Source organism: Carcharhinus amblyrhynchos, chromosome 11, assembly GCF_965287045.1.
Source record: "Carcharhinus amblyrhynchos chromosome 11, sCarAmb.v2.hapA, whole genome shotgun sequence".
Taxonomy (NCBI): Eukaryota; Metazoa; Chordata; class Chondrichthyes; order Carcharhiniformes; family Carcharhinidae; genus Carcharhinus; species Carcharhinus amblyrhynchos.
In genome coordinates this window covers 61,133,240-61,146,383 of record NC_137334.1, presented here as the reverse complement: position 1 = coordinate 61,146,383, position 13,144 = coordinate 61,133,240, and the positions used below count along the sequence as shown (strand labels likewise).

The 13,144-nt window shown below is 44.2% G+C and overlaps 1 protein-coding gene across 6 annotated transcripts in view; it reads left to right on the top strand.

Annotated features, from left to right (window-relative positions):
• The window catches only part of lrp2a (low density lipoprotein receptor-related protein 2a), a 298,347-nt gene that overhangs the window by 18,930 nt on the left and 266,273 nt on the right, over positions 1-13,144 (top strand). Inside the window, exon 1 of one of the 6 annotated variants that reach the window (XM_080199225.1) lies at positions 8,662-8,686. The exons of the other annotated variants lie outside the window; for them this stretch is intronic. Within the exon in view, the coding sequence (XP_080055351.1) occupies positions 8,677-8,686 (10 nt within the window). The 5' untranslated portion in view covers positions 8,662-8,676. Of the gene's footprint in view, positions 1-8,661; positions 8,687-13,144 lie in introns of those variants that run through there. 6 annotated transcript variants of the gene reach the window in all.

Here is a 13,144-nt window from a genome sequence, read left to right as displayed (position 1 = left end):
CCCCGTGCTCCTGCTCTATCTCTGTGCTCCTGCTCTCCCCGCGCTCCTGCTCTCCCCGCGCTCCTGCTCTCCCCGCGCTCCTGCTCTATCTCTGTGCTCCAGCTCTCTCTGTGCTCCTGCTCTCCCCCTGTTCCTGCTCTCCCCGCGCTCCTGCTCTCCCCGCGCTCCTGCTCTCCCCGCGCTCCTGCTCTCCCCGCGCTCCTGCTCTCCCCGCGCTCCTGCTCTCCCCGCGCTCCTGCTCTCCCCGTGCTCCTGCTCTATCTCTGTGCTTCAGCTCCCCCCGTGCTCCTGCTCTCCCCGCGCTCCTGCTCTCCCCGCGCTCCTGCTCTCCCCGCGCTCCTGCTCTCCCCGCGCTCCTGCTCTCCCCGCGCTCCTGCTCTATCTCTGTGCTCCTGCTCTCCCCGTGCTCCTGCTCTCCCCGCGCTCCTGCTCTCCCCGCGCTCCTGCCCTCTCTCTGTGCTCCTGCTCTCTCTGTGCACCTGCTCTCCCCGTGCTCCTGCTCTCCCCGTGCTCCTGCTCTCCCCGTGCTCCTGCTCTCCCCGTGCTCCTGCTCTATCTCTGTGCTCCTGCTCTCCCTGTGCTCATGCCCTCTCCATGCTCCTGCTCTCCTCATGCTCCTGCTCTCTGCACTCTTGCTCTCTCAGGGTTTCTGCTTCTCTGTGCTCTTGCTCTCCTTGGGTCTGTGTTTCTGCCCTCTCATGCTCCTCCTCTCTCCCTCTATCCACCTGCCAAAGAAGACCATGCAGTGACAAGTACACACATCTTGTTTCACTGTTACCTGTAAGTAAATACCTTTTCTTTTGAAAAGCATTATTAAACACTTATTATATGTTACACTTCCACATTATAACCATTTTCTCATATTATAATTTACCTGGGCCAAATGGCTGGCCCATAATTGATTTGAAACAAGGTCCTACAACCAAAAAGTTTGAGTGCCACTGATCTTTATATGCACTGCAGCAACTCACCAAGGCTTTTTCAACAGCATCTCCCAAGCTTGTAACCCTTACTGACCCAGAAGGAAAGCAGATGCACAAAACACCAGCACTTGTAAATCACACACTATGCTAACTTGGAAATATATCACATTTCCTTCACTGTCACTGCGTCAAAATCCTGAACTCCTCATCGAACAGCACTGTGGAAACACTGTCCCCACACAGACCTACACTGAATGATTACTTCTTTTGTTATTTAATCTCTTCCATATTCCACACTTTCAGAGGTCATGCTTTTTGTTTGTCTTTCCCCCACCCTTGTCCATTTCATCTCTTTAAACCTCTAACTTTTCCCTGTTCCAATGCTAGGCCACCAACCTGAAATGTTAACTTTGTTTCTCTCCCCACAGATGTTGTCTGAACTGCTGAGAATCCCCCATCTCTATTGCTTTCCCAATTTGCCTCCTGCCATTCCCATCACCCCAGGTCTGCTGAGCCATCCATGTTGCTGTGGTCATGGCTCTGGCTGCACCCCTAGATGAACCAATTACTTTCATTCATATTCAGAATTGAATACTGGTTTGAGAATGAGCCCTAGAATGGCATGCCTAGCCTTCCTTGACGTTGTCCATTCTCTCTATATCTATATACCCTTAGTAAGAAGTCTCACAACACCAGGGTAAAGTCCAACAGGTTTATTTGGTATCATGAGCTTTCGGAGCACTGCTCCAAGTACCTGATGAAGGAGCAGTGCTCAAAAGCTCATGATACTAAATAAATCTGTTGGACTTTACCCTGGTGTTGTGAGGCTTCTTACTGTTCTCACCACAGTCCATCGCCACATCTCCACATTATATGTACCCTTAAGCCATAGGGTGACTACATCTAGAAAAATACTTCTTCTTGCACATGTGGTTTTCTAAGACATGAGAAGTCTTCTGTAGTTCCCACATGACACAGGATTTGCAATTGAAGGGACTGAGACACCCTACCATTCGTCTACGTATTAGGCTAACTAAATGCAACATAAATAACATTGATGTATTGAAGACCCATAAAAAAGTCATCAGCTCACCAATCAGCATTTTCCTTTGTGTAGATTTGGTTTTAGTTTTTCTTAACCTCAGCCCCTAATGCTTGCGCTAACTCCGCTCTGCTCTTCCACTCCTGAACCCATACACATCTGTGCTCCCTAAATTTGGACTTTCTGAGCATCCAATCAGCTAGCTACTGGCTTGCCATGTCATCTCTTCATTCTTTTTGTTCATATGCCTCATGATGCTCTCTCTGCTGAATCTGCCACCTTTATCTGTTGGGGTTCAGCTCTGTTTTTCCTCAAGGTCATTCACTCTGACACCCTCTCACTTCCTCGATGTTTATGGTGCCTGATCTCTGGCAGTGTTGTCTCTCAGGCTTAGGTCTAAATTTTTGCTCCTAAGGTAAATATGCAGAGTAGGGAGAACTCCCATCTTGTGACATCTCCTTCAGGAAAAAGAGCCCTGCATAATCCCCAGAAGCAGTTTGGAAGTGGCTGCAGGAGCTACCAATTGTCAAAGTTGACTGGTTAAAAAGCCCGCCTCAGTGTTCTGGGACTTTGTCCCAGTTGTGTGATTGAATGTTGGGCCCTCACCCCTCACACTCCCCATCAGTATCCCACCCAACACCCACTCCACGTGCCCTATCAATGTCAGCTCATGACTAGCTGTGCACCTGTACCAATCCTCAGTAGCCCCTCATACCTGCCATACTAACCTATGTCCCTTTATCCATCCCTAATGGTTCATTATACCTTCCATACTAACCTGTGCTCCTCCACTTACCCCCAGTGTTCACTCATTCAGTCCATTCCAACTTATGTTGCTGCCATAGCCACTTATGGCCCCATACCAACTTATTGCCATTCATGCCATCCATGTATCTCACCTACCATCCTTTGATCTTACACCCTTCATGCCAATTTTCCCAGCATCCACCCATTGGCAGACATTAAGGGCTATGCTGAGATGAAATAAAGTTCTAAGTATCTATTGCGGACTTCAATATAAAAAGATACTCTAATTGATAAAAGTACACTAAATACTTCTAAGTCCCCCCATGTACAGCTAATCCATTAATCTTTCAGAGCTGTCACTCAAACTCTGAATTTATAGCTCCACCATTGTGATAATGATAGATTGTAGAGGCAGTCAAGCAGTTATAATAAGACAATAACAGCAGTTAAATTTATGTTAACAACCACCTATTGAAACTGCAAGCACCAATTTTTTAACTCAGAGACATTTGCATGCTGCTTTCTCAAAATTTAAAGGTTAGGGGATTTAAGTACATTGAGCTGATTAAGTATATCTCAGGACATTGTGGGACGCTAGGGAGGAAATTGCGGGTCTCCTAGCTGAGATATTTGAAACATTGATAGTCACGAGTGAGGTGCCTGAAGATTGGAGAGTGGCAAATGTTGTGCCTTTGTTTAAAAAGGGTTGCAGGGAAAAACCTGGGAACCTCAGGCCAGTGAGCCCCACATAGGTGGTGGATAAATTGTTGGAAGGTATTATGAGAGACAGGATCTACAGGCATTTAGAGACGCAAGTACTGATAGGGGCCGTCAGCATGGCTTTGTGAGTGGAAAATCATGTCTCACAAATTTGATTGAGTTTTTTGAAGGGATAACCAAGAAGGTAGATGAAGGCAGTGCAGTTGATGTTGTCTACATGGACTTTAGCAAGGCTTTTGACAAGATACTGCATGGTAGGTTGTTGCATAAGGTTAAATCTCACATGATCTAGGGTGAGGTAGCTAAATGGATACAAAATTGGCGTCTTGACAGAAGCCAGAGGGTGGTTGTAGAGGGTTATTTTTCAAACTGGAAGTCTGTGACCAATGGTGTGCCTCAGGGATCAGTGTTGGGTCCACTGTATTTGTTATTTAATTTAATGATTTAATGGTTAATAAGTTTGCAGATGACACTAAGATTGGTGGTATTGGGGACAATTAAGAAAGTTATCTCCAATTGCAACAGGATCTTGATCAATTGGGCCAGTGGGCTGATGAATGGCAGATGGAGTTTAATTTAGACAAATGCGAGGTGATGCATTTTGGTTGATTGAACTGAAACAGGACTTACTCAGTTAATGGTGGAGCATTGGGGAGAGTTACAGAACAAAGAGATCTAGGGGTACATGTTCATAGCTCATTGAAAGTGGAGTCACAGGTGGACAGAGTGGTGAAGAAGGCATTCAGCATGCTTAGTTTCATCGGTCAGAACATTGAATACAGGAGTTGGAATGTCTTGTTGAAATTGTACAATATATTGGTACGGCCACACTGGGAATACTGTGTGCAATTCTGGTTACCCGGTTAAAGAAAGGATATTGTTAAACTAAAAAGAGTGCAGAAAAGATTCACTAGGATGCTACTGGGACTTGATGGACTGAGTTATAAGGAGAGGCTAATAGACTGGGACTTTTTTCTCTGGAGGCTGAGGGGTGATCTTACAGAGTTCTATAAAATAATGAGGGGCACAGATCAGCTAGATAGTCAATATCTTTTCCCAAAGGTAGGGAAGTCTAAAACTAGAGGGCATAAGTTTAAGGTGAGAGGGGAGAGATACAAAAGTGTCCAGAGGGGCAATTTTTCACACAGAGGGTGGTGAGTGTCTGGAACAAGCTGCCAGTAGTAGAGGCGAGTACAATTATGTCTTTAAAAAGGATTTAGATAGTTACAATGGGTATAGAGGGATACGGGCCAAATGTGGGCAATTGGGATTAGTTTAGGGCTTTTAAAAAAGAAGTGTAGCATGGACAAGTTGGGCCAGAGGGCCTGTTTCCATGCTGTAAACCTCTATGACACTATGATAGTTCCACAGCCCTTATCCACCTTTTACAAGCATTTACATCAAGTCTAAAAATTGTAAGTCACCCACTGTAAGATAATGCCCGCTCTCCAGTGAAAATGAGCTCAGCACTGAGATCAAATGACCCGACTGAAGTTGGATTTCCCTACATGACAGACCCTGTTCTTCCCTAAAGGACATGAGTGAACAAGATGGGTTTTTGTAACAATCAATAATGATTTTGTTAGAATTTTAATTGAATTTAAATTTCACCATCTGCCATGGTGGGATTTGAACCCTGGTCCCCAGAACATTCCCATAAGTCTCTGAACTACTAGTCCATTATGCTAACGCCTCACTGTGTCTGAGGTATGAGTATTGATACCTCATGAGCAATTAGGGATGGGCAATAAATGCCCATACCCCAGTGACACCCATATCCCATGAATAGACTAAAAAAAATTATGTTTTCACCTTAACTTCAGCCACATAGAACTGCTTCCAGCCTCACACCCATTTCCAATATTTGTACACAGTGCCATCTATTCAACATAACTATCACATTACTCAAGTACATTGCACCACAAGTGCACTCCCCTCTCTTTTATAGGAAAAGGAGGCATAACACCTCACCAGCAGGAGACAGGCACAAATGCATATTCTTATCCCCATGGTATGACCTTATCTGAGATTGACAGAATTGAAATCATTGAAGATGATGGTATGTTCAAACCCAATCCTCTGCCTCACGTTCCTCTTCTCCTCATCCCATAATCTCATCCCTCAATTTACAACCTGCAGATGATTTAAACAGGCACCTCTTGTACATTTCTCCTTTCAGATTCCAGAGAACTGCCATTTGCGCAGACAGTGGTGGAAGAGAATGATCTGGAAGAGCAGAGAAACAGGCATGGAGTATAAGCACCACCACTCGCTTTCACATTCGTAGCTTCCAGCTCAGGCACTGACATTGAGTGCCACAGCGATTCAGCCAACAGTGCCACTCTGCCAAAGGCTTGTGTGTTGCCTGTCAGCCCAACTTCCCGGTGCCCATGCTGGGATAGTGTAGTCAAAAATTCGAGATGTCTGGGGCCTGAGCTGCTCAAGGTCATCCTGCAAGGCTCCTGCCTGCTTCTCCACTGAAGGTCAGCAGGATTTCAACTACTGAGATAGCAATGCGTATGGACACTAGGATAGCAAAGATATCACTAAGCAAATGCACAGGGATGATTAATTGACTTATGTATGCAATTTAGCAATGTTTCATTTATAAATTTTGTTTGGAATGTTTGTTTTGTGGAGGCTTTTATTTTACTTGAGTGACCGCAGAGTTGATGTGATGGAGGGAGGAAAGGTGAGATGTGGGACTGTTATTTAGAGGGGAATTGAGGTTACATTCACTGGTACCACAGTCAGTTGAATTTCTGACATACCCTTCCTCTTTGTCTTCTTCCTCATCAGCTGGTAGCCCTACCAGCAAACATTGAGCTCTTTTGATGGTGAGGTTGTGCTGAACACAGCCGACCATAACAAGTCTTGACATGACCCCTCTCAAGTATTGGCAGGGTTCTTCATGAGTGATTCAGGAAGCAGAAACCTAAACACTTCAGTTGTCCATTGAATTATATTTTGAGTGGCAGCATAAGAACATGAATATATAAGAACTAGGAGCTGGAGTAGAACATTTGGTCCTTCCAATCTGCCCTGCCATTCAATAAGATCATGTCTCAACTCCACCTTACTGCAATTTCCAGAGCACTCAACAATCTGTTGACCTCTTCTAAATATTCTCAACGACTGATCAGCTATGATCATAATGAATGACAGAGCAGACTCATAGGGTCGAATGACCCACTCCAGCTTCTATCTTTGATCTTTCTATGCCTGAGGATCCACAGCTCTCTGGATAGAGAATTCCAAAGATTCACAATCCACTGAGTAAGGAAATTACTCCTTGTCTCAGTCCTAAATGACTGACCCTGACTGTGACACCGTGTTCTTGAACCCACAAACAGATGAATCATTTTCTTGGTATTAACCCTCCAAAGCTATAGAAGAATTTTATTGGGACGATTCTCTCACCCCACCACACTAATGTGGGATTTGTGTTCCCTCCACAAGCACCACCAGAGCTGCGCTGGAAACTGGCGGGAAGACCAGATAAGTTATTTAAATCTGTTTTTAATACAATTTAAAAGTAATTAGTGGGCCTAGAATTGAATTCTCTGTGTCTACTAGCCTTTCCCATCCCACCAGAGTGTTTCACTCCAATGGGGTTTACAGTAGGTCCCCACTTTCAGGGAACTATCAGATGACTCTTACCGGAGTGAAGGGGGGCAATCAGGGCCTCCCCCAGGGAGTCAGGCAGTGGTGGGTGGTGCCCCCTAGGCATGGGCACCTTGGCAGTGCCAACCTATGCCCCCCACACTGCCCAAGGGGCTAAGTACCCATGCCCAGTGGACATCTTGGCAGTGCCCATTGGGCATGGAGCAGTGCCACAGTGGGGGGGGGGGGGGAGTGGAATGGGATCTATTGGGGTGGGGGGGACAAGGCCAAGCGGCAATTATCAGTGTTGGAGAGGCCGGCTGCCACTATGCATTGGGATTGACCAGAGCAGCAGAGAGGCCAGCAATTGGGGTGGGCTGAAAGGTTGAACTTGAGGAAAAACTGGAGTAATTCACACTTTTTTTTCAGTGGGAGTTTACACTAGAATGTCCCTTACTCTGTGCACTGCAGGATTTGCTGGAGGGTGGGGAAGATCCGCCTCCCAGGGGGTCTGCACTGGCTGGAGATTGGCTGGGCTGGTGGGGAGTCTGCCTGCTGAGGGGTCAGCAGTGCTTGGGGTGGGGGCTTGGGACTGCTGGGGGGATTTATGGGGAGGGGCTGGAGATCAGGATCGCTTGGGACAGGGGATGGGGTGCGGCTGAGCCTGGGAATAGTCAGAGGGGCCGCAATTGGGCTGTGGAAGGTTGGGGAGCAGCACTGCGGGGGTCCTGGGCTGGCCAGCTATCAGGAAATTGATAGTTTGGGCCACTGTGCATGTGCAGAGGCCTGCTGGTTTCAGCCTCCCAGGTAGGAATAGGCCCTGCCCACTAAAATCTAATGATGTTCACATTGGTGGCCTCTGCAGTACATAGAGTAAGGGAGATTCTAATGTGAACTCCCATTAAAAAAAAAGCGTGAATTACTCCAGTTAATTCAACACTTAGAATTTATGGGGGAGAATTAGGCCACCTCTCCTTCTTCTGAACTACAGAGAATCTCAGCCAAATCTATTCATTTTTTCTTCGTAGGACAATTCCCCTCATCCAAGGAAACATCCTAGTGAACTTCCATTCTACTTTCTCTAGGATTTGGGTATGATGCTTATTTGGGCCTGATATCTTGGTAAAATACTCATTGTTAATACTAAGAATCAGTGCTGATAACAAAGTTACATCTTTCTTCTTGTGTTCCTCCAAGAGTGCTGCTTTCATTTTGCATTATTCGTGTTCTTTCTGGTATACAGATACAATTAATCCAAAATAGTCTTGTGTACCTCCTGCTTTAATGTCTGCAAGGGTTGAAACTGTAAATAAATCCCTTTTGGTGTGTGGCACTTTCATTCATTGGACTGAATCCATGGTTAGTTTATTGTACCTCTTCAAAGTCCCACAACTGATAGACATTTTACAAACTATAAAAATCAGAAAACTGCTATGAAAAAGTAATTCTCTCATGATTCTAGTGATTTTGTTCTGTTTTACAGTGTCACAATTTAGTTATTAGTCAGGCACCCCTGGGTGTGCGCTGCTCAAACAGAGGGCCACAAACTAATTACCTTACTTCCTGCCAATCTCCAGACAAAGCTTATTGGAAGCTGCAGACCTGGGATTTCGTCACTAAAAAGGGACAAATCTGCTTCACATGTTTCATTGTAAGTGGACGTCTAACAGTAGCCTCCAAGAATCTGGGCTTTCATACATGTTTTAAGAGTCAACAGTAAGAGTACAGATGAATGATAATTATTTAACTTAAAAACACATTTTGTGATCATCAGTGATGCACGACACACACTTACTAATATTTCCTTCCCAGCAGCTTAGTTTATTAAAATTCATTCATAAAGTGAGAGACTTCTGTGATAGCAGATGTTTTCCAGAGACTTATATTCATGGTAGAAGTGCCTTTGCCTGATCTCAGCACAGCTTGTTTCAGTACCTCTGGGTTAATGAGGAGAACACAGTAAAAAGTCTGACAACACCAGTGAGGAGATACATCAACCAGGGATCACACCGTTGACTGTTATCTAGTAACACTTGCTAAAAAGTGCCTGTCTGTGCCTGGAAGTCAGTTAAGGACAGGTCAGCCCCCATGGTAAAACAATCTGCTGACACCTAAGTTCACTTTACTGAGACACTGAAAAGTTACAAACCCATTAAAATGTGTCTAGCGTGGGTCATTGGTTTCAGGAAGAGACAGAAACAGGGAAAAAAATGAAGGGGAAACAGTATAGAGGGAGCTATAGTATGGCGCTATTCATCTGTGAACATTCATTTAGCTCAATGCAATTTTACGTTTTATTTTCCATTGCTGCATCTGAGAATGTAACTTTAATGTGCCATTCATCTTTGTTTTAGTTTAGTTCCAGTCATGCTGGACTTGTATGGGCACTTAATTACTGTTTACTATGGGATCTGGTCCCCATGTTTACTCCACTCAAATTGGCTCTCTTTGTTCAACAGCACAGCAGCAGTTCTACATTTTATGATGCCATTGGTTCCCCAAACATAAGGCCATTTATACAATAGAACACAGCCAACAAAAGGATACTGCCTATCTGCCAATGCCTAGACTTCTGTTAAATAAAAATAGCTTTAAACCATCCACACTTCAACCCAACTTTACAAATAATCACTCCTTATCAAAGGAATTTGCCTTTAAAAATCATAATTGTCGAGCTGTTCACACAAAAGCAACACAAATGTGACACTTTGAACATGAGATGAATGTTGGTAACTGATTTTGAAGGTATTTCCAAATGTAAAATGCATGATGATAAAATGAAAACATCAAATGCTGAAAAAACACAGCAGGCCTGCCAGGATTTGAAAAGAGAAAAGATAGGTTGACATTTGGAGTGTAGTTTCTTTGTCAGAGACCTGGACCTGAAACATTAAACTACCTTTCCTCTTTTTGAATGCTAATGAACTTGCAGCATTTTCTTTCTTTCTTTCAGATTTCCAGCATTTGCAGTTTCTCACTTTTTGGCATAAATCCAAGTATAATTTATGGGCAGCAGACTTTTGAAACATTTCAAAAATCCATTTGTAAAGACCGTGGCATTCTCATATTTCTGCTCTATTGCCTGATGGCAAAAAACGTGAACTTTGGTTATTATTCCTCCTGTTTAAAAAAAATGGCAACTCTCGTGAGGCATAACTTTTTAAAATCTCTGAATCTGACATTGTTTAGTGAAAACCTTGTCTTGCCCAGTCTGCCAGGGCTTATTTTGTTTGGCTTGGAGCTTGGACCTGAATTTTCAACTTAATAGCTGTTGTCATCTGTCCAGACATTGACCTTAGTTTAGGAGTTAGACTTTTGTTGGTGCATCATTAATGACTTTATTCACTGCTTTCCCTCAATGGTTTACTGTTTTATGTACAAAAAAAGATACATTGGAAAATATTTCAGAACTCACTAATTTAATAAATTACTATTGGTTAAAAATTAGCACCCTACGAGATATTTTCTGCCGGTTAAAATACAAACAGAATTACTTGCTTGTTGAACTTCTTCATGGGCCAAGGCAACTTGTTTGGCAATCAACAATGATTCTGTTTCTTTTATTTACATATGAAATGAGAACCAGCAGTTTGCACTGACAGCAAAGCCAGTCTAAAGACAGCATGCTGTCAGCAATGTTATTTGCGAATGTTAGGTTAATGACTAACTCAGCTTGAATTCACCCTGTGCTGCAGGGGAAAAGCGCTTAATTTCTCAGCTTCTTAAACAGAACAATTATTTTCAGTCTGTGGGAAGTTTTTTTTTAAAGAAGATGAGTACTCTTTGCAGAACAAGTACTGAAGTTCGGTGAGTTAGTGCTGCTGTTGCCTCATCCACCCCAACGGCTGACACTCAAAGCTTTTTGGGCAGTGGAGCTAATTGCTTACTGCCACATTGTTATTCCAGAGTAGCCACCGGCACTCAGATTCAATTTGGAGGCACCGTTCTTATGAAAATCCAGAATGATTGTTTTTGTTCATTTATGTTTCAGGGCGTCATTGTTTTCTTAGAGTGGGTTCTGAGGGTCCATTGCTCCAAAACATGAGTTATTTAGAGCAGTTATTTATGTATTCACTTGAATCATTGCAAACAACACTATAACTGAGCAACTTCACAGCACATGGTCTGCTTATTGCTCTGATATTATTGTGGATCATAATTGAGGTTGTCCTCGGTTGGGATCACTAGAGGCTGCCGGAGCTAAAACTGTTGGTAGAACTAACTTTTATTAACAATGCTTCTATGTAGAGGACAAATCTTAGCTGAGGCGTCATATAGAACTCTCTCTCAGCAGACTCTGTTATCATGCTACCTTACATCACTGATGATATATTCTGTCTATTTGCAATAACTCTTTACTCTGTATCTCCTCCCATGCCTCTGACTTTATTAAGTACATTATTTACATTATCCTACACCCAAATCTCTGCCTTCATCCTTGGTTCACAGAGATAACTAGCATGGTGGATTCACCAGTCTCACTGACCTTGTCCTCAACTCTTTCAGAGCATATGTAGGAAACAAGCTCTCCATGTTCTGTCCTGAACTTGGTAGAGTGTGAATTATCAGAGAATATCAGCTCAATGCTAAGTTCATCTTCCTGATCTAATGGGTAGCAGTCCATTCCACTGATGGTCATCCTGAGGAGATGGGTGTGTTTCTCTTTCTTCTCACTGTTCCATTTCCTGTCCCCACAAGATAAGATTGCAGGTGCAGTGTTTTTTCCAACACCTGGTCTTCACAATTTTGATCACAAATCCATATTGATTCACTTGCCTGGAGTTCTGGTAAGTTGTGTACTCCATGGCATTGAATATAATTTTTGCTTTCAACCTCCTTCACCCTTACTCTATATATTTGTTGCTTCGAAGCATGTCATAATTATGTGCGAAGAACACGATGGCCGGGATTCTCCCCAAAAAAATTCTAAGAACATAAAAACTGGAATAAATCCTGCTGTTTTTTATAACAGGATTTTCAAAATGAATCTCCAACATCCTGAGCACTGCAGAGCGTGCTAGTGTGAATCACGATAAAAATCGGAGAGTGGGGCCTATTCCGGCTGAAGAGGCTGGCAGTAGAGTGCTGAGGCGGCCACTTAGCATGTGCCAATCTGTCACAGTGGAGATTGATGCATATGCAGGAGCCCCACACTGCTGGCCTCCCAATCGCTGGCCAGTCCCGCAACCCTGCATCATTGCCTCTCCGATTCCCTCATTCCCCAATTGCTAGCCTTCCGGATGTCTCTGTGTCAGCCCCGACTGCCCCCAACCCCCCCACCCACCCACACCCTCGTGCCCCTCCCTGACTCCTGGCAGTCCTGATCTCTCTAACTAGCCTGCTAGTGAAGTGCTATTGTAAACCCCGCTGGAGTGAAACATTCCTGATGTGGATATGCCGGTGTTGGACTGGGGTAAACACAGTAAAAAGTCTGACAACACCAGGTTTAAGTCCAACCAATTTATTTGATAGTAAACTCACTAGCTTTCGGGTTTGTCCCTGACAAAGGATTTCACCTGACGAAGGGACAAACCCGAAAGCTAGTGAGTTTACTATCAAATAAATCGGTTGGACTTAAACCTGGTGTTGTCAGACTTTTTACTGTGAAACATTCCTGGCAGGGGGCGGTGGGGCTGGGGGTGGGGTGGGGAGGTGAGAGAGGGAGGCAGAGGGAGGAGAGAGCGGGGGAGGCTAGCAGGCCAGGAGACTTCAGTCCCAGGCATGCTAATTGGGTAAACATTTGAATTTACATATGCACGGAGGCCATGGTGTCCAGTGGGGATTCCGCTAAACAGCCTCTGCTTACGTCTCCTGGCCTATTGCGCTGCTAGAGCAGCGTAGCGGGATACTGGAAGAATCACGCCCGATTTTGAGTCTGCAGATGTCTTCCCATTAGAATCATTGTGGAGCAGTGTGGAATGGTTGCTCAACAGTGCTTAGCTAATATTGTCATTTTTCCCCAACAAAGTCATAACCTTCCTTAATCCTCTTTCAGCCTCCCCATTAACTTGCATATATCTGAGTGAGCAGCTTGTGTGGGCAAAAGCATAGGCTTCTATAAACCACTAAAAATATTTGTTGTCAATTGTGAGCCATTATCTAAAATAGA